The 20,196-nt window shown below is 43.1% G+C and overlaps 1 protein-coding gene across 3 annotated transcripts in view; it reads right to left on the bottom strand.

Annotated features, from left to right (window-relative positions):
• fam171a1 (family with sequence similarity 171 member A1) overlaps positions 1-20,196 on the bottom strand; it is a 265,170-nt gene that overhangs the window by 50,615 nt on the left and 194,359 nt on the right. For all 3 annotated transcript variants that reach the window (XM_070881331.1, XM_070881332.1, XM_070881333.1), the window contains one exon: positions 6,787-6,945. In XM_070881331.1, the coding sequence (XP_070737432.1) occupies positions 6,787-6,945 (159 nt within the window). The remainder of the gene's footprint in view (positions 1-6,786; positions 6,946-20,196) is intronic.

The raw sequence follows: 20,196 nt of genomic DNA, 5'->3' as shown, positions 1-20,196 counted from the left end.
AAGACTGGCAGTTCTATACAAACTAGATCTACATTATAGCAAAAAGCAAATGCCCCATTAAAGACAGTAATCAGTATTGATGATGAAATAAACTGCTAAATTTAACTTACAGATCTATCTTCTGTAACGCGATTCCTGAAAGAAAGGAAAATAGTACCGTACAACCAAGAGAGCGATAACAGGTAAAATCTAAAGAGAATTTACCCGTGAATTCAATATCACATAAATTGTGCAATTGTTGTGGCACTGAAAAAATATCAAATTACAAAAACTTGAAATAGCATTGCCCCAATGGCTCAAACAGTGAACATACTGAAAACTGCAGATTTGCACAATTTAATGCATTTAATTTTAAATGGAGAGAAATAGACCAGTCTTCAATTCTACATAATTAAGGATATATTAACAAAGTAAGTATTTATATTTAAACCGATAGCCATCCAAGTGGGCATGGCTGGGGTCACAAGTTCCAGTTGGACAGCAACCTGTGATCTTCATTATTCTTACAGATCAGACACCCTGAATTAACAGTTATGCATTGAACATAATTAACTGAACAAAAAGCACACTTTACAAGATGCAGTCTCCTGGCCAATATTTATCCCTCAATTAATATCACTAAAACAGATCATCTGGTCATTATCTCATTGATGTTTGTGGCATCTTGCTGGTGCAAATTAGCTGCTGTGTTTTCTACATCACAACAGTGACGACATTTCAAAAGTACTTCTTTGGCAGTAAAGCGCTTTGGGACGTCCTGAGGTTATAAAGGTGTGATAGAAATGCAAGTTCTCACTCCCTCTATATAACTTCATGAATTATTACTGCTTTAGTAAGAAATTGTCCCTGAAATTGTGGTCGGAGGCCTCCTGCGAGCGGACGCCTCCGACCACAGAAATATTTACAAATATACCTGGTGGTCCCAGAGGAACGAACACTTGCTCTCCGAGGCCTCCATGCGCAGCCCAGCGCAGAGGCCCACGTATTCCAGGAGCGTATGTGCATCCTGGGATTATGTGGGCTGGACCAACCAATGAAAATGGTGTATCCCCATTCACAGTAATGGTGAGTTTTGTTTGTACGGAGCTGCCATTTGTATCAATGGGGTCACCCCCAAAAACACAAACATTTTAAATATTTAAATGTTTAAATAACTTCACATATTTAAAATTGAAACTGAATTTAATTAAATGTTTCAGACAAAAACATTAAAAAAGTTTTTAATATGTTTTAATAGGGGCAAAAAATAAACTCACCTTAATGGAAAGGGTTTTTAATATAAAAATTACTGAAACATTTTACTTTTCTATCTTTTAGAAATTTTTACGCTGGTAAAAGCAGGCCTTACGCTGGCACACATTGCCCCTCTTCAAATCTGAACAAGTATACTGCTGCAAGAAGAAAGTAGCACTCAACAACAGTGGAAATTAAGTTTACAAACTTCTGCTGAAAGGCGAATTTGCAAATTTAATTCAAATTAAGTATATTAATTGTTTTTACAAAAGATTGATTTTGCAAAAATCAGCATGTGGCTTGGGGTGTCCTTGTACAGAACACAGAGAATTAGCATGCAGGTACCGCAAGCAATTAGGAAGGCAAATGGCATATTGGCCTTTATTGCAAGAGGATTGGAGTACAAGAGTAAGAATGGCCTCACACACAGGCCGGCCTGCTGCCTTTCCTGGGCAGACCTTCTCGGGTGGCTCGGCGGGCTCTTTCCGGACTCCCCCCATTAAACTCAACTCTAGCAGCTTCTCGGGTGGCTTGGCGGGCTCTCTTTCTCCACCCCCCCCTCCCCACCCCCAGCAGCTACAACTTCTCTGGTGCGTCTTCCCTCCCCTATCCCAGGCCGAATGGCCTCACACACAGGCCAGCCTGTTGTCTTTCCCGGGCAGACTTTAAAGATAAGGTAGGATTTACTTCTTTTTTTATTGTATTTGGTTTGTGCCTTTCCTTAATGTTTGCTGCTTGTATGTTGAGGTCCTCTCCAGTTCCCTTCCCTCCCCTATCCCTGCCCTAATGTCTGTTGAATGTTCACTGCTTTTTCTTAACTGCCCGCAAGGTTTTTCAGAGCTGCCCACATACGCTGACCTAAGTGGATCTGGTGTACGTTTTTGCTGGCCAAAGTGGCATAAATGGCCAAAACTGTCATAATTGTCTGGGAACGCCACCTTTTGAAAAAAAAAAACTGACCTAAAAAAAAATCGTACCTAACTGACTTACTCTGGAGCAAATTTTGGGGGGAAAATGGCATTTTCTAACTTACACCAGAAAAAACAACTTACTCCAAAAAAATTGATGCAAGTCATGGCCAATGTTGGGTCCCATGAAAGGAGCTAGATACTTGAAATATAACTATGCTCAGAACATAAGAACGTAAGAAATAGGAGCAGTAGTAGGCCATTACTACTAGGGGGATCAAGGGTATGGTGAGAAAGCAGGAATGGAGTACTGAAGTTTCATGTTCAGCCATGAACTCATTGAATGGCAGTGCAGGCTCGAAGGGCTGAATGGCCTACTCCTGCACCTATTTTCTATGTTTCTATGTTTCTATTTGGCCCCTCGAGCCGACTCCGCCATTTAATATCATGGCTGATCTGATCATGGATTCAGCTCCACTTCCCTGCCCGCTCCCCATAACCCTTTATTCCCTTATTGCTCAAAAATCTATCTCCACCTTAAATATATTCAATGATCCAGCCTCCACAGCTCTCTGGGGCAGAGAATTCCATAGATTTACAACCCTCTAAGAAATTCCTCATCTCAGTTTTAAATGGATGGCCCTTATTCTGAGACTATGTCCCCTACTTTTAGTTTCCCCTATGAGTGGAAATATCCTCTCTACATCCACCTTGTCGAGCCCCCTCATTATCTAATATGTTTTGATAAGATCACCTCTCATTCTTCTGAACCCCAATATGTATAGGCCCAACCTACTCAATCTATTTTCATAAGTGAACCCTCTCATCTCCAGAATCAACCTAGTGAATCTTCTCTGAACATCCTCCAATGCAAGTACGGAGGCCAAATACGGAGACCAATACTCTAGGTGTGGCCTCACCAATACCCTGTACAGTTGTAGCAGGACCTTCTCCTTTGCTTTTATACTCCAGCCCCCTTGCAATAAAGGCCAGCATTCCATTTGCCTTCCTGATTACTTGCTGTACCTGCATACTAACTTTTTGTGTTTCATGCACAAGGACCCCCAGGTCCCTCTGTACTGCAGCACTTTGCAATTTTTCTCCATTTAAATTATAATTTGCTTTTCTATTTTTTCTGCCAAAGTGGATAACCTCACATTTTCCCACATTATACTCCATCTGCCAAATTTTTGCCCACTCACTGAGCCTGTCTATATCCCTTTGCAGATTTTTTTGTGTCCTCCTCACAATTTGCTGGGTTGCATTACCAGAAGGATAGAATGCAATTGCTTTTTTAGCAAAAGGGTTATACTCTCTGTACAAAATATTGCTCAGACCCCATCAAGAGTATAATGCATAGTTCTGGTCATTTAATCACAGAATGAATACTATTACCCTCGCGAGATACAGCGTTTAGCATGGAGAATGATTCTGGTATCAGAAATTTTAAGTTGGGAGTATGGTTGAGGGAAGTGTGCTCGTTTTTTGGGGGAATGAGCGATTTAAAGCTGATCCAATTGAAGTTTTCAAGATTATGAAAAGAATTGACAAAACGAATCCAGGGAAATTCATAGCATCATACAGGACAGAAGGAGGCCATCGTGTCTGTGTTGTCTTTGAACTGTTCATTATGTCTCAGATTCAAACACCAGGCAACACATGTTAAAAATGTCATGAATAAGAAGAGAATGTGTGTGATACTCCCTCATTCACAGGGCAATGGCGTTGTAAAATAAGTTACTAAGGAAAGCATTGAAGCAGACCAGTTTAAGTGGGTTCAAAAAATATAGAAGTATTTCTGCAGACAGCGACTGAGGACTATAACGACAAGGTAGGATGTGGAGCTGATCTATGAAATCAGGACGAGCTTGTTTAGGCCTAGTGGCTGGTTTCTGTTCTGAAAAATGATGTTCTTGTACTTAAGATAGGGATTCAGTCACAATTGCAATGAAATGACTAACACATATAGCACATGTAAAATTATACCGATGCAACTCATTTAATTCTCAGGTGGGATAAAACAAATCAGGACTATTACTTCAGTGAATAACTTTTTAGTGGAACTATTAACATTTCTCACTGTTACATCAACACATCATAAAATAGTTACAATACAATTAAAGTTTACTGACCAATAAAGTAACTTTATTACAAACTAGATTTTATTGCATTAAAAAGTGGATGTATAATTGTATTATACACATCGCTTTTCTCCTCTCTCCCCATCTTTTAATTGCCTTTTTTTTTCCAACTCAAAACCTGCTGGTCAACATTTTCTCTCAGCAACATGAAGTTAGCCAGGTGAGCTCCTCCTGTCTATTGTGCACAGGCTGCCTCCGACAATCACATTTCTGGAATTTGAACCTGGTAATGGTAACCCCATAAAAGTTCCATAATTTCCTTGAATATAGAAGCAACTCTAGATGATCTTAGGATTTTAAAAAATTGGCTGTCTTTTAAATGCCCTAAAATCCACCGCGATGCAGCAGAGAATACTGCAAGAGCTGACCAATCAACAAATCATTTCTTAAAATATCACAGAGAGCTGATTTTTTTGAAAACTGAGCAGTTTGCAATCTACAAGAAGTATCTTTTTACAGGGTCTATTGGATATCAGCTATGCAGCAATTTTCATTGCAATGTGACTCCATTCTCTTGTTTCTCACCCCACAAGGAGTCATAACACAGTCACTGTTATTTGTATGTGATTCTCCGATTGGACACTAATGCATTAACTGGTCTCATACCAAGCACCGTGGTGTGAAGTATGTGCCGCAGAATGGAGTTAGCACAGATTTCATCATCGCAGACTACTTGAAAAGTCTAATATTTTGTTCAAAATTGCTGTCTCTATCCAGTTATACGCACTCTGGCATGTCATCTGCTAATCGGCAAAAAATCCATATCAGAGGTAGGTCTCAATGGTAAAATCAGAAAATACTCAGAGAAAAACAGAGTCAACGTTAGAGCTGAAGAGTTTCCCTCTCCACAAATGCTGCCTGACATGCTGAGTGTTTCCAGCATTTTCTGTTTTTATTTCAGATTTCCAGCATCCGCATCCGCAGTATTTTGCTTTTGTAGTAGTTCTCAATAGGTTTATTTCCCAAAACATACAAGTGACACCAGGATCAGGTAAACAATACTGTTCTAGATTCTCATGTAGAAGTTCTAGTTTGTTTACAGTTTGAGAAGACAAATTCTGCAATTAAATTCATGGACTTCCTAACTAATAAGATTGAAGTTTATTGGCTTCAAAAGATCGTCTCTGATAAAAATCATTACGAGAAATAAAAAATGATCATCGACTTCTAGATTCCAGCTAACCAACAATAATCCATTATTGCTTTCTGGTGTTCCCCCACAGAACTCTTGTTTTCATGCTCACACAACTTTCCCTAGCACCAACAAAATAAAGGAAATGTTGCTCTTTAAATTGAAATGACCTGGAACACTTGTTCATTTGCTTTTGTCTGTGGGCGATTATAGGTGGTCTCTACTAGTCAAATGGTCACAAGACTGAGCCACAGTCAAAAGAATGTCACAGCAACCAGACAAGGAATGTGTTCCATCTCATAAAATGCTTCAAATGTAATCTTCAACTCCTCCATAATAACAAATTCAGTGTCACCATGCTAACTAGCTTTGCAATCTAACTTAAATTACAAAGTAAGAATTGTGATTTTGCTGAACTAATTTAGTAACATAACTCACATTATGCATACAAAATGCATTTTATTCCACAATGTTGTGAAGAGAATTGTAAATCTCATTGCTATCCATTTTCATAATATTGAAATAATTTTGCCAGTGTAAAAAAGGATAAAAGTACATATAGGCCGGCATACAATATACTTTGGACCATTTAGCAGAATATGTGCCGTATCAATGAACCTAAATTCTGTGATATGTTAAAATAGGTGCTTTTCCAATAAGGGCTTTCTAATTAGTATAGGACATAATCTCAAAATCAATTACTTCACAGCTGATATTACAAACCACACAAAGGGGAATAGTGGGAAGTGAATTTATACCACAAGTGGCAGCCATGATTGCATTCTGAAGGTGTTACAAGTGAGGAATAAAACTTTCCCATTGAGTATAGTTTAATGTATGTACCTGTGAGTATGCTCACAGATTTGCAGAGCTGTTGCACTGTCAGTGGCTTAGCCAGTCACGTGATGTTCACAAGTCTCAATAAAACCCCAGTCAGTTGGGTCTAGGTCATCCATGATGAGGTATCCAATTTTGGATAAACTGGCAATGTGTAGTTTGATTGTTAAACCTTTGTTAAGAACTAGTTGGTTTATTAATAGCATTGTGTTGCTATGAATTCTTAAGCAAAGAACCCATGAAGCAAATATTACAACTAGCTCACTGCATTATCTTAATTATTTTTATATTACTTTAGTTTGTGTAGAAACTAAAATAAAGGCAGTTCAGAGTTTTAGTGAGGAATCTTGCAGATACGATATTCCAGCATCCTAAAGAAAGTAGTAACAGCAGTACAAAGTAACAAAATGTTTGGTAGTGGTTGCTGTACCATTCCTGAGGTAGGAGAGGTAAATTTAAAGAGAGCGATATTAAGAGGATATACTGCATTTTAACAGTACACACGAGTTTGCGATGCCTAATGTCTGTGCCTTACCTGTTCGATTTACATCAATTCCTTGTAAATATGGGAAACTGCCTACTTCCCAAGGGGTGACAGCTACTGTAAGAAAAGCAATCAGGTTCCTATAGGTTGAGTTCTTTGGCAAGTTGAGAGATCTTCTCTGGAACTGGATCCTAGGCTGAATTAGGGTGCCTATGAAACAAAACAAATGAGGACTTATCAATCATTTATCATAAGAGATTACCATGTAAATATTAAACTTCAAGTTAAAACAATAAAACGAAGACAATTTAGAATTTATTTCACTTCAGCAACCCATTTTCACATGAATCCTAGAAGCAAGTAAGGTTAGCAGTAGCAGGTTAGATCAGTTAGGTCTAAAAAGCAGGTGTCATCTACTGGAAAAATCAGGACAGATCTGTTATGCTGGAGTTCGGCCTATTAAGTGCCCCATCTAATTTTGTGGTTGAGTTTTGCAGTTGCACCAGAAGTAGCAAGCAGTTTGCAATATTCAAATTAGGCTCCATTGACTTAACTGATGTTCATGTGATTTATAGTCTCATGTAACCTGACCACATAGAATAGGCAATGAAAACAGAAATTGCTGGAAATCTCAGCGGGTCAGGCAGCATCTGTGGAGAGAAACAGAGTTAATGTTTCAGGTCGATGACCCTTCGTCAGAACTGGCAAATGTTCGAAATGAACAGATTCTTAAGGAGCACTGAAAGGGGGAGGGGAGGAAAGAACAAAAGGGAAGGTCTCTGATAGGGTGGAAGACAGGAGAGATTAGAGACAAAAGGGATGATGGGCCGACTTGAGATGGTAATGGCAGAAGTTAGAAAAAGATTAGTCTAGATAAGGTGTGAATGGCGGAATAATTACCAGCTGCCATGGGAAACAGAGAGAGAGAAAATACATAAGATCGGGGGAGGATTAAAAAAAGGAGAGCGCAAAATGGGCAGAGGTGATGGTCTGAAATTATTAAACTCGATGTTGAGCCCAGAAGGCTGTAAAGTGCCTAAACGAAAGAGGAGCTTGCGTTGAGCCTTTTGGGAACAGTGAAGGAGGCCGAGGACAGGGATGTTGGAGTGGTGGTGGAGCAGGGAATTAAAGTGACAGGCGACCGGAAGCTCGGGGTCACACTTATGGACTGAATGGAGGTGTTCCCTTTTGTTCTTTCCTCCCCTCCCCCTTTCAGTGCTCCTTAACAATCTGTTCATTTCGTCAGAACTGGAAAATGTTCAAAGGGTCATCGACCTGAAACGTTAACTCTGTTTCTCTTTCCACAGATGCTGCCTGACCCGTTGGGATTTCCAGCATTCGCAGTATTTTGCTTTTAATATAGAATGGGCAATTAGGCTCCTTTAGGGAAATTCATTTGGAGAACTCTACCACAATACTTGCAGCAGCAATTTGAGTTTTTTTTCTTGTCTTTTTCTTTTCCTGTTGTCACTGAATTGGCCAGGAATCTTGGACTAAGGCTTTTGGCACTGCCATTTTATTGGTAGGCCATGATAGGGAATATCCCTATGGGAATAAACCTTTACTTAGATATTTTAAAAGGATAATTTTAAAAGGAGGATCAACATAGAGTGCCAAGCAGATCAGGCTGCTTCAAAGATGGACTGCATCCACCCACTGGTACCCTGCAATCTGCACCGACAGGTACACAAACACCTACCTGCCAACGACCACGTGGAACTCCATCCACAGGCTCTGGGACAGCAGAGAACCAGATACCAGCTGTTGCAAGGACACCCACAGCTAACATGCACTATAGAGGTGGCAGTGCCAGTGGGAATAAATGTTAGCTGCGCTCTTTCATCCGGTTCCAGACTTGCTATGGAGAGGCTACCCCGCGCCCCCACTTGCACATCATTCTGCACCACCTCCACTTTGTTAACTAGCACACAGGGGTTTCAATATTTCACCACTGTGTTATTGGGCACAGACATTTCCTGCCTCCACAATTAACGAGTCACCCACTGGACTTTGCCAGACATTTTTGCAAAAAATGAAATGCACACTAAAAATATTAGCAGCCTTTGTAAAGGCTCCAGACATTTTTGTTCTTGCATGCAGCCACTTAAAAAGTGGCCCCATTCTTATAAATTAATTTTCGCCCCTGTAGGCTGCTTAAATGCAATTTTCAACTCCTCCACTAGTCAACTCCCACTGCCAGATCTAACCCCCTGTCCCCCACTACTGCTTCCAGTACCAGATCCAACCCCCCTGCTCCCCACTACTGCTCCCAGTACCAGTCTAATCCCCCTGCTCCCCACTACTGCTCCCAGTACCAGTCTAACCCCCCTGCTCCCCACTACTGCTCCCAGTACCAGATCCAACCACCCTGCTCCCCACTACTGCTCCCAGTACCAGTCTAATCCCCCTGCTCCCTACTACTGCTCCCAGTACCAGTCTAACCCCCCTGCTCCCCACTACTGCTCCCAGTACCAGATCCAACCACCCTGCTCCCCACCACTGCTCCCAGTACCAGATCCAACCCCCCTGCTCCCCACTACTGCTCCCAGTACCAGTCTAATCCCCCTGCTCCCCACTACTGCTCCCAGTACCAGTCTAACCCCACTGCTCCCCACTACTGCTCCCAGTACTAGATCCAACCATCCTGCTCCCCACTACTGCTCCCAGTGCCAGTCTAACCCCCCTGCCCCTCACTACTGCTCCCAGTGCCAGTCTAACCCCCCTGCTCCCCACTAATGCTCCCAGTGCCAGTCTAACCCCTCTGCCCCCCACTAATGCTCCCAGTGCCAGTCTAACCCCCCTACCCCCCACTACTGTTCCCAGTGCCAGATCCAACCCCCCACTACTGCTCCCAGTGCCAGTCTAACCCCCCTGCCCCCCCACTAATACGCCCAGTGCCAGTCTAACCCCCCTGCCCCCCTCTAGTGCTCCCAGTGCCAGTCTAACCCCCCTGCCCCCCACTAATGCTCCCAGTGCCCGTCTAACCCCCTGCCTCCCACTACTGCTCCCAATGCCAGATCCAACCCCCCTGCCCCCCACTACTGTTCCCAGTGCCAGATCCAACCCCCCTGCCCCCCACTACTGTTCCCAGTGCCAGTCTAACCCCCCTGCCCCCCACTAATGCTCCCAGTGCCAGTCTAACCACCCTGCCCCCCACTAATGCTCCCAGTGCCAGTCTAACCCCCCTGCCCACAACTAATACTCCCAGTGCCAGTCTAACCCCCTGCCCCCCACTAAGGCTCCCAGTGCCAGATCCAACCCCCCTGTCCCCCACTATGTGTAAATGAAGCTGACCCTGCAATTTCTGATGGTCTCAGCACACTAATGTTCGGGCAGGTGTTCATATTGCGCCACCTGATTGGAGACCCAACCGCAAAAATCACCCTATTAAATACAATTTGCAAAGTGCTGCGATACATTTTGGTTGGATTCCATCCAGTTACTGCTTCTAATTCTGAAGGTATCAATACCCAAATCAAGTGAATTGAAGAGAAATGTGCGTGTCTTCACTGTGAATATGGAATTGCAAAATGTCTGCGTAATATCACAAGCAGAGATGTTTAAAAGGACAATCACATTGTTACAAATTTCAGGTCTACATAGGAACGTAAGAATTTGAAGTAGGAGTAGCCCCTCGAGCTTGCTCCGTCGTTCAATAAGGTCATGGCTGATCTGATCTTGGACTCAGCTCCACTTCCCTGCCCGCACCCCATAACCCTTCACTCCCTTATCGTTCAAAAATCTGTCTATCTCCAGCTTAAATATGTTTAATGACCCAGGCTACACAGCTCTCGGGCAGAGAATTCCAGAGATTTACGACCCTCAGAAGAAATTCCTCCTCATCTCAGTTCTAAATGGGCGATCCCTTATTCTGAAACTATGCCCCCTAGTTTCAGATTCCCCCACGAGTGGAAACATCCTCTCTGCATCTACCTTGTCGAGCCCCCTCAGTATCTTATATATTTGAATGGATCATCTCTCATTCTTCTAAATTCCAATGTGTTTAGGCCCAACCTACTCATCCTTTCTTCGTAAGTCAACCCCCTCATCTCCAGAATCAACCGAGGTCTGCACTAGATATTCTCTAGAATCCAGCATCATCAGTCACTCCCTAGCATGACCTCGCTGTGTGTGCTGGATACTGTGATTTCATGCATGCCCCACGTACGTTCACCATATCATCCATAAGGCAGACCGATAAGTATGCTTGTGAGACAAAGCCAATTCCAAACCATCAAACTGATTCATTTTACATGAAATACAAGAACAGAACATCATTTTCAAAGCAAGTTTTACTTATTTCCTATCACTACTCATAAAATAAAAAATAACATTACCCCATTCAGTTCCTGTTTACCAGCTAAACTCACTTCATAGGTGAGCAATCTTTAAACTGACTTTTCTTATTGCAGGCCACATGTGGTTATGCCTAAACCTAGAATCTGTCACAGCCTTCATCTGGCTAAAGAGAAAACAAGACTCTTCGTCCTCTCAGCTAATGTAGATTATTTTCTTTCCCAAAGAGACATAGAAGAAGCTGAAAGATTAAGCTATGATCTCCTCCTTCAGTGACCGTTATTAAAACTCACCAAATATATTCTTTATCGGGCCGTTTAAACCTCCTGGGCCTAAGGCGGCTTACTGATTCGTTCATTTAAAATCAATGAAGCAGTATTTTTGAACTAATCAGGAAGCAGCTTATTCTAATCCTCTAGGCCCATATAAGTTTCAACCGATCAGCAAGATTTTCTCGTCCACAATCTCTCAATGTTACTATTAAATGCGTGAAGGAAATGAGGAATCCATGGGCTGGGTCAAAGAAGCTTGCAGGCTAGATCTGCCCCCATGGGTCACCTGTTGTTTATTGGTGACAATGTAATATTTTAGCCACATTCTAGTGCATTGCCTAGTTAGTAACAAAGTAAAATAAAGAACCTAATCGTCTCAAATACTACTCACTTAATTTTTCTATTTTTGTCCTTTTGACATATTTTACTGTTGCTGCAAGGCCCTTCCTTCAAAACATGGGTCATGCATGTGCCACCATTTGCTCCAGTATATATATTTTTCAAATCACTGCATGTACTGTCCTGCAATGGCAGGGAAAAAGGCATCCCTGCTAAATTCCATACTGATCTTAAGTACCTTATTCGAGTTATTGCTGCTGAGCCAGAACAGATCAGATAACTGGATGCATTGAAACCATATCCTCACCGTCACCAAACTGCACCCTTAAAACCAAATCATTGGCTGTTGGCTTTACTGAATCTGATGAGTTAACCTTTGGTGTTGTCACTAGCAGGATATAAAGGCTGGAAACAAAGCAAAACTCTTCTGCCTCTGCTCCTATACGTCCTTCAAAGTAATCCGACTATAATTGTAATGTATACTTCTTAACATTGCTATCTGTTTAATAATGCCTACAAAAATGATGCTCAGGAATATAGTTAGAATTTGTAATTTATTTCTGTTAATTGCACTGGGGTTGGCATTTCTTTCTCTGCTTGAACAGTTAGTAGACGTTTCTGCTGAAGAAAATTTGGTGCAGTTAAAATATAGTGGAGGCAATTTTCCCCGGATACTTTAAGCGCAAAAGAGCCTGAGGCGGCCAAGATGGGGTCTTGTCCTGGAACGCTGGTTTAGCCCACGTTGAGCGAAATATGCCATCTTGGTAAAGGAATTGAAGCATGCACTAGGAACAGCTGTTCGGAGGTTTGGTAACATAGAAACATACAAATTTACAGCGCAGAAGGAGGCCATTTCGGCCCATCGTGTCCGCGCTGGCTGACAAAGAGCCACACGGCAATCAGTCAGCAGCCCTGAAGGTTACATATAAACCTTTGGACAATGAACAATAGCAGACAGGTAAAGAGTATCCGGCCCAACCAGTCCACCCCTCACAACTGCAATACCCCATATATCACAACATTTTACACTCCACCCCACCCGGAGCCATGCGATCAGCTGGGAGAGTAAAAAAAACAGATTAAATATCCAGGCCAACTGGGGAAAAAAATGCGGTAAAATTCCACTCCAACCCATCCAAGCGATCGATACTATTTCAGGAGACCACTCTGGCCGTATTAGATTCCCTGAAGTACTTACTATCATAGCTGCGCCAGCCAACAAGAGGTTATCCAGTCTAATCCCACTTACCAGCTCTAGGTCAGTAACCCTGCAGGTTACGACACTTCAAGTGCCCATCCAAGCACCTTTTAAATGTGGTGAGGGTTTCTGCCTTTACCACCCTTACAGGCAGTAAGTTCCAGACCCCCACAACCCTCTGCATAAAGAAGATGCCCCTCAAATCCCCTCTGAACCTTCCAACAACCACCTTAAACCTATGCCCCCTTGTAATTGACCCCTACACCAAGGGAAATAGGCACTTGCTATCTACTATAACCAGGCCCCTCAAAATTTTATACACCTTGATGAGGTGTCCTCTCAGCCTCCTCTGTTCCAAGGACAACAAGCCCAGCCTATCCAATCTGTCCTCATAGCTAAGATTCTCCATTCCAGGCAGCATCCTCGTAAATTTCCTCTGCATCCTCTCCAGTGCAATCACATCCTTTCTATAATATGGCGACCAGAACTGCACACAGTGGCCCCAAGTTTCCACATGATTTGCTCCTGATTTTTAGGAGCAACTGGTGTAGAACGGAGTATCTTAGAAATCGGAATTCTCCACATTTAGTTTGCTCCAGTTCTAGTCAGGTAGAACAGTTTCACTTTGGAACAGAATTTTTTTTTCAAAAGGGGGCGTGTCCGGCCACTTACGCCTGATTTCAAAGTTTCGTGAGTGAAAACTTACTCCAAACTAACTTAGAATGGAGTAAGTGAAGATTTTTGTACGCTCGAAAAAACCTTGTTTACACTTTAGAAAATCAGGCGTAGGTTACAAATTAGGTGTAGGGAATTGGGGGGGGGGGGAGGGGGGGAAGGGAAGTCATTAAATTCTACAATCAATCCTTAGTTATACTTATACAAATATTATACAAATAAATCCAACCTGAATAAAAATTTACAAGCAAAGAAAAGATTAAATAAACCATGTTCCTACCTGTGTGAAAGTGCTTCAGGCAGGCCTTTCATGTTGGAGACAGGCAGCGGTGTGGCGTCAGTGTCTCGACAGCAGCGGCAGCAAGCTTCGAGCTGAGCTGCAGTGCTTGAGGCAGGCCTTCATTCTCTTCGTGGCTGGCCGCGAAGAAGCAGCACCGGACGGACCCGAGGCCATTCGGCCATGAGATATCAGCGGCGTCAGTGGTTGGCTGGCAGCCGAAGAATCAGCGGACCGATGTGAGGCCATTCGGCCATGAGATAGCAGCGGCGTCAGTGGCTGGCCGGCAGCCGAAGAATCAACGCAGGACACATGCAGCTCATTAAGGTTCTTGAGGCCATTTGGCCACGCTTTAGGGGCGGCGTCAGTGGCTGGCCGGCAGCCAAAGAATCAGCAGCGGACGGACGTGAGGCCATTCGGCCATAGGATATCAGCGGCGTCAGTGGCTGGCCGGCAGCCGAAGATACAGCAGCAGCCTTCGAGCTGTGAGGGGGACTGAGACCATTTGGACAGGGAGAGGCAGCCACATCGACAGTTTTATATTTAAATTTGCAGAATGGGTGCTGCATTGTCAGCACCACGTATTATTGCAAAGTTGAATTGGCACTCTTATTTCTCCAAACACACAGTCCTTAATTTGCATGCACCAATGCAGCACCGGTTCTGCAAGTTTAGCAGTGAAAAGCTGAACTCACTGATTTCAGCAGGTGATTTATTCAGCAGTGCTGCTAAAAGCACTCCCTCACACACAGAAATATCAAAAAAAATTAAATTACAAGCCTTTGCAGGGGTCCAAGAAACAAATCTTCACTTTTTCTGCAGTATTTTTAAAAATGGCCGAGTGCCAAAGTTTGTGTGAAACTGCGTGCGCACACGCTCCAACGCGCACGCGCAGGGTTGCCGGCACCATAAAGGCTAATTTAAATTGTACCCGCCCCCTGCTGCTTAGAAAATCGGCGCGAGTGTTAGGCTCCGCCCCCTGCTGCGAAGAGCGTGCCGCGCCAAGCAGACATCGAGCTCCAAGGAGCTCGAGAATATCGGATTTTTTTTTAGGCGCAGTTTTCGGCGCGAAAAACAGGCGCCCAGCTCGGAGGTGCGCCGTTTTCGCCGCGGCACGAAACTTGGGGCCCTAATTTCAGCTGTGGCCTAACCAGAGTATTACACAATTTAAGCATAACCTCTCTGCTCTTGTATTCTATACCACGGCCAATAAAGGCAAGTATTCCGTATGCCTATTTAACCACCTTATCCAGCTGGCCTGCTACTTTCAGGGATCTGTGCACAAGCACTCCAAGGCCCCTTTCTTCATAAGAACATAAGCAATAGGAACAGGAGTAGGCCATACGGCCCCTCAAGCCTGCTCCACCATTCAATAAGATTATGGCTGATTTGATCATGGACTCAGCTCCACTTCGCGCTGCTCCCCATAACCACTTATCCGCTTATCGTTTAAGAAACTGTATATTTCTGTCTAAAATTTATTCAATGTCCTAACTTCCACAGCTCTCTGAGGCAGTAAATTCCACAGATTTACAACCCTCAGAATAAATTTCACCTCATCTCTGTTTTAACTGGGCGGCCCCTTATTCTAAGATCATGCCCTCTAGTTCTAGTCTCCCTCATCAGTGGAAACATCCTCTCTGCATCCACCTTGTCAAGCCCCCTCATAATCTTATACGTTTCAATAAAATCACCTCTCATTCTTCTGAATTCAATGAGTAGAGGTCCAACCTACTTAACCTTTCCTCATAAGTCAAGCCCCTCATCCCCGGAATCAACTTAGTGAACCTTCTCTGAACTGCCTCCAAAGCAAGTATATCCTTTCGTAAATAAGGAAACCAAAACTGCACGCAGTATTCCAGGTGTGGCCTCACTAATACCCTGTATAGCTGTAGCAAGACTTCCCTGCTTTTATACTTCATACCCTTTGCAATAAAGGCCAAGATTCCATTGGCCTTCCTTATCATTTGCTGTACCTGCATACTATCCTTTTGCGTTTCATGCACAAGTGCCCCCAGGTCCCTCTGTACTGCGGCACTTTGCAATCTTTTTCCATTTAAATAATAACTTGCTCTTTGATTTTTTCTGCCAAAGTGCATGACCTCACCCTTTCCAACATTATCCTCCATCTGCCAAATCTTTGCCCACTCACTTAGCCTGTCTATGTCCTTTTGCAGATTTTTTGTGTCCTCCTCACACATTGCTTTTCCTCCCATCTTTGTATCGTCAGCAAACTTGACTACATTACACTCAGTCCCTTCTTCCAAGTCGTTAATACAGATTGTAAATAGTTGGGGTCCCAGCACTGATCCCTGCGGCACCCCACTGGTTACTAGTTGCCAACCAGAGAATGAACCATTTATCCTGACTCTCTGTTTTCTGCTAGTTTGCCAATCCTCTATCCATGCTAATATATTACCCCCAACCCTGTGAGCTTTTATCTTGTGCAGTAACCTTTTACGTGGCACCATGTCAAATGCCTTCTGGAAGTCCAAATACACTGCATCCACTGGTTCCCCTTTATCCACCCTGTTTGTTACGTCCTCAAAGAATTCCAGCAAATTTGTCAAACATGACTTCCCCTTCATAAATCCATGCTGACTCTGCCTGACCGAATTTTGCTTTTCCAAATGTCCAGCTACTGCTTCTTTAATAATGGACTCCAACATTTTTGCAACCACAGATGTTAGGCTAACTGGTCTATAGTTTCCTGCTTTTTGTCTACCTCCTTTTTTAAATAGGGGCATTACATTTGCAGTTTTCCAATCTGCTGTGACCTCCCCGGAATCCAGCGAATTTTGGTAAATTACAACCAATGCATCCACAATCCCTGCCACTTAAGACCCGAGTATGCAAGTCAACAGGTCCAGGGGATTTATCTGCCTTTAGTCCTATTATCTTACTGAGTACCACCTCCTTACTGATTGTGTTAAGTTCCTCCCCTCCTATAGCCCCTATACTATCCACTGTTGGAATATTGTTAATGTCCTTTACCATAAAGACTGATACAAAATATTTGTTCAGAGTTTCTGCCATCTCCATGTTCCCCATTATTAATTCTCCGGTCTTGTCCTCTAAGGGACCAATATTTACTTGAGCCATCCTTTTCCTTTTTATGTACCTATAGAAACTCTTGCTATCTGTTTTTATATTTTGCACTAGTTTACTTTCATAGTCTATCTTCCCTTTCTTAATCATTTTTTTTAGCCGTTCTTTGCTGGCTTTTAAAAGCTTCCCAGTCTTCTGTCCTCCCACTAATTTTGGTTACTTTGTATGCCCTTGTTTTTAATTGGATACCGTCCTTAATTTCCTTAGTTAGCCATGGATGGCTATCTTTTCTCTTACACCCTTTCCTCGTCACTGAAATATATTTTTCTTGAGAGTTGTGTAATATCTCCTTAAATGTACATCACTGATCGTCAACTGTCCTACACTTTAATCTATTTTCCCAGTCCACTTTACCCAACTCTGCCCTCATGCCTTCATAGTCTCCTTTATTTAAGCTTAGTACGCTGGTTAGAGATCGAACTTTTTCAGCCTCCAACTGGATTTGAAATTTAATCATGCTATGATCACTCATTCCGAGAGGATCCTTTACTAGGAGATTGTTTTTTAATCCTGTCTCATTACACAGGACTAAATCTAAGATAGCCTGGCCTGGTTGGTTCCGTTACATACTGCTCAAAGAACCTGTTCCTTATGCACTCTATGAACTCCTCCTTAAGGCTACCCTGACCAATTTGATTTGTCCAATCAATATGGAGGTTAAAATCACCCATGATTATTGCTGTTCTCTTTTTACAAGCCCCCACTATTTCCTGGTTTATGCTCTGACCAACAGAGTTGCTACTATTAGGGGGCCTATAGACTACGCCCACCAATGACTTTTTCCCCTTATTGTTCCTTATCTCCACCCAAACTGTTTCAACACTCTTATCATTTCAGCCAACATCATTTCTTACTATTGCAGTGATTCCATCCTTTATCAATACAGCTATCCCACCTCCTTTTCCTTTCTGTCTGTCCTTCCGGATTGACAAGTACCCCTGAATATTTAATTCCCAGTCCTGGTCACCTTGCAACCACGTCTCTGAAATGGCTATCAGATCATATCCATTTGTCTCAATTTGTGCCGTCAACTCATCTATTTTATTACAAATGCTACGTGCATTTAGACAAAGTGCCTTTAAGTTTGTCTTTTTTCCTGCTTGTTTCCTCTAGGTAGCCTACCATTTAATGTGTATATCCTTTCCTTATTAGCCCTCCCCAAGTGCATTACCTCACACTTCTCAGAATTAAATTCCATTTGCCACTGTTCTGCCCACTTGACCAGTAGATTGGATATCCTCCTGCAGTCCATGACTTTCCTCTTCATTATCAACCACATATAGCCAATTTTAGTGTCATCTGCAAACTTCTTAACCATACCCCCTATATTCAAATCTAGATCATTGATGTATACCACAAAAAGCAAGGGACCCAGTACTGAGCCCTGCGGAACCCCCCTAGAAACATCCTTCCAGTCACAAAAACCTCCATCAACGGTTACCCTTTGCTTCCTACCTCTAAGCCAATTTTGGATCCAACTTGCCGCTTTGCCTTGGATCCCATGGGCGATTACCTTCGTGACCAGTCTGCCATGTGGCATCTTATCAAAATCTTTGCTAAAGTCCATACACAGTACATCGTACGCACTACCCTTATCGACCTTCCTGGTTACCTCCTCGAAAAAGTCAATCAAGTTAGTCAAACACGATTTTCCCTTAACAAATCTGTGCTGACTGTCCCTGATTAATCCTTGACTTTCTAAATGTAGATTTATCCTGCCCTTCAAAATTTTTCCAATAATTTTCCCACCACGGAGTGTAATTAGTCGGCCTATCCCTTTCTCCCTTCTTAAATAATGGTACCACTACGGCAGTCCTCCAGTCCTCCGGCATCATGTCTGAATCCAAAGAGGACTGGAAAATGATTGTCAAGGCCTCTGCTATTTCCTCTTTTGCTTCGCTCAACAGCCTGGGATGCATTTCATCCGGGCCTGGCCACTTATCCACTTTCAAAGCTGCTGAACCCCTTAATACTGCCTCTCACTCTGTTTATTTCATCCAGTATTTCACACTCCTCCTCTATAACAGTATCTGCATTGCCCTTTACTTTGTGAAAACAGACGCAAAGTATTTATTAAGAAGCATACCCACAGCTTGGGCCTTCACACACAGATTACCCTCATGGTCTCAAATAGGCCCTACTCTTTATTTTGTTTTGCTCTTGCTCTTAATATATTTATAGAACATTTTGGGGTTTTCCTTGATTTTACTTGCCAAGAATTTTTCATGCTCCCTCTTAGCATTCCTAATATTCTTTTTAATTTCACCTCTGAACTTTCTATATTCCTCCAGAGATTCTACAGTATTTAACCGTCGCTATATGACATAAGCTTCCTTTTTTTCTTTATCCTCCCCTGTAAGTCACTAGATATCCAGGGGGCACTAGAATTGTTATTCCCATCCTTTTTCTTTAAGGGCACATGTTTGGCCTGAGCCCTCCGGATCTCCTCCTTGAATGCCTCCCACTGTTCCGGCACTGATTTACCTTCAAGTTGCTGTTTCCAGTCCACTGTCGCCAAATCACTTCTCAACTTAGCAAAGTTAGCTTTTCTCCAATTTGGGACTTTTATTCCTGGTCTATCCTTGTCCTTATCCATAACTACCTTGAATCTGACTGAATTATGGTCACTGGCACCTAAGTGCTCTCCCACTGATACTTCTTCCACCTGCCTAACTTCATTCCCCAAAACAAAATCCAGAATTGCCCCCTCCTGTGTTGGGCTTGTTACATACTGAGTAAAAAAATTCTCTTGAATGCATTTTAGGAATTCTGTGGGCTCAAATTTCCCCAACACCTTTTTCTGGCGCCCTCACCCGAGGTGCGCCGCTTTTGTCTGCCTCCAAACGCGTCGAAAATCTTCCCCCCGATTTTGGCCGCTCCCCAGCCTCTCCTCAATGGTGGCATAGCGTGGCCCAGTGGATTGGGGGCAGAGCCACATCCCGGCACTGAAAACAGTGCCGGGTCCTCTGCACATGCGCGCTAGAGTCTGCGCGCATGTGCGGTAAGCTCCTGGTAGGCCAAATCTGTGAGTGCGCGCTGCAGGCTGAGTGGGAGGGGCCCGAAGCACGCCGTCCCTAGCCCTGGCCAAATGGACTCCCTCATCGGCTGCCCGCTGTGTTCCCTAAGGCAGGACTTCTATTTTTAATTTACTGATTTGATTGATTGCTTATTACTTTGGGCTTGGTGCTTTAGGTGCAGGGTTCCTTACATAAGAACATAAGAAATAGGAGTAGGAGTAGGCCATACGGCCCCTTGAGCCTGCTCTGCCATTCAATAAGATCATGGCTGATCTGATC

This window comes from Pristiophorus japonicus, chromosome 5 (assembly GCF_044704955.1).
Source record: "Pristiophorus japonicus isolate sPriJap1 chromosome 5, sPriJap1.hap1, whole genome shotgun sequence".
In the NCBI taxonomy this organism is placed as follows: Eukaryota; Metazoa; Chordata; class Chondrichthyes; family Pristiophoridae; genus Pristiophorus; species Pristiophorus japonicus.
This window is presented reverse-complemented; position numbering and strand designations above follow the sequence as displayed.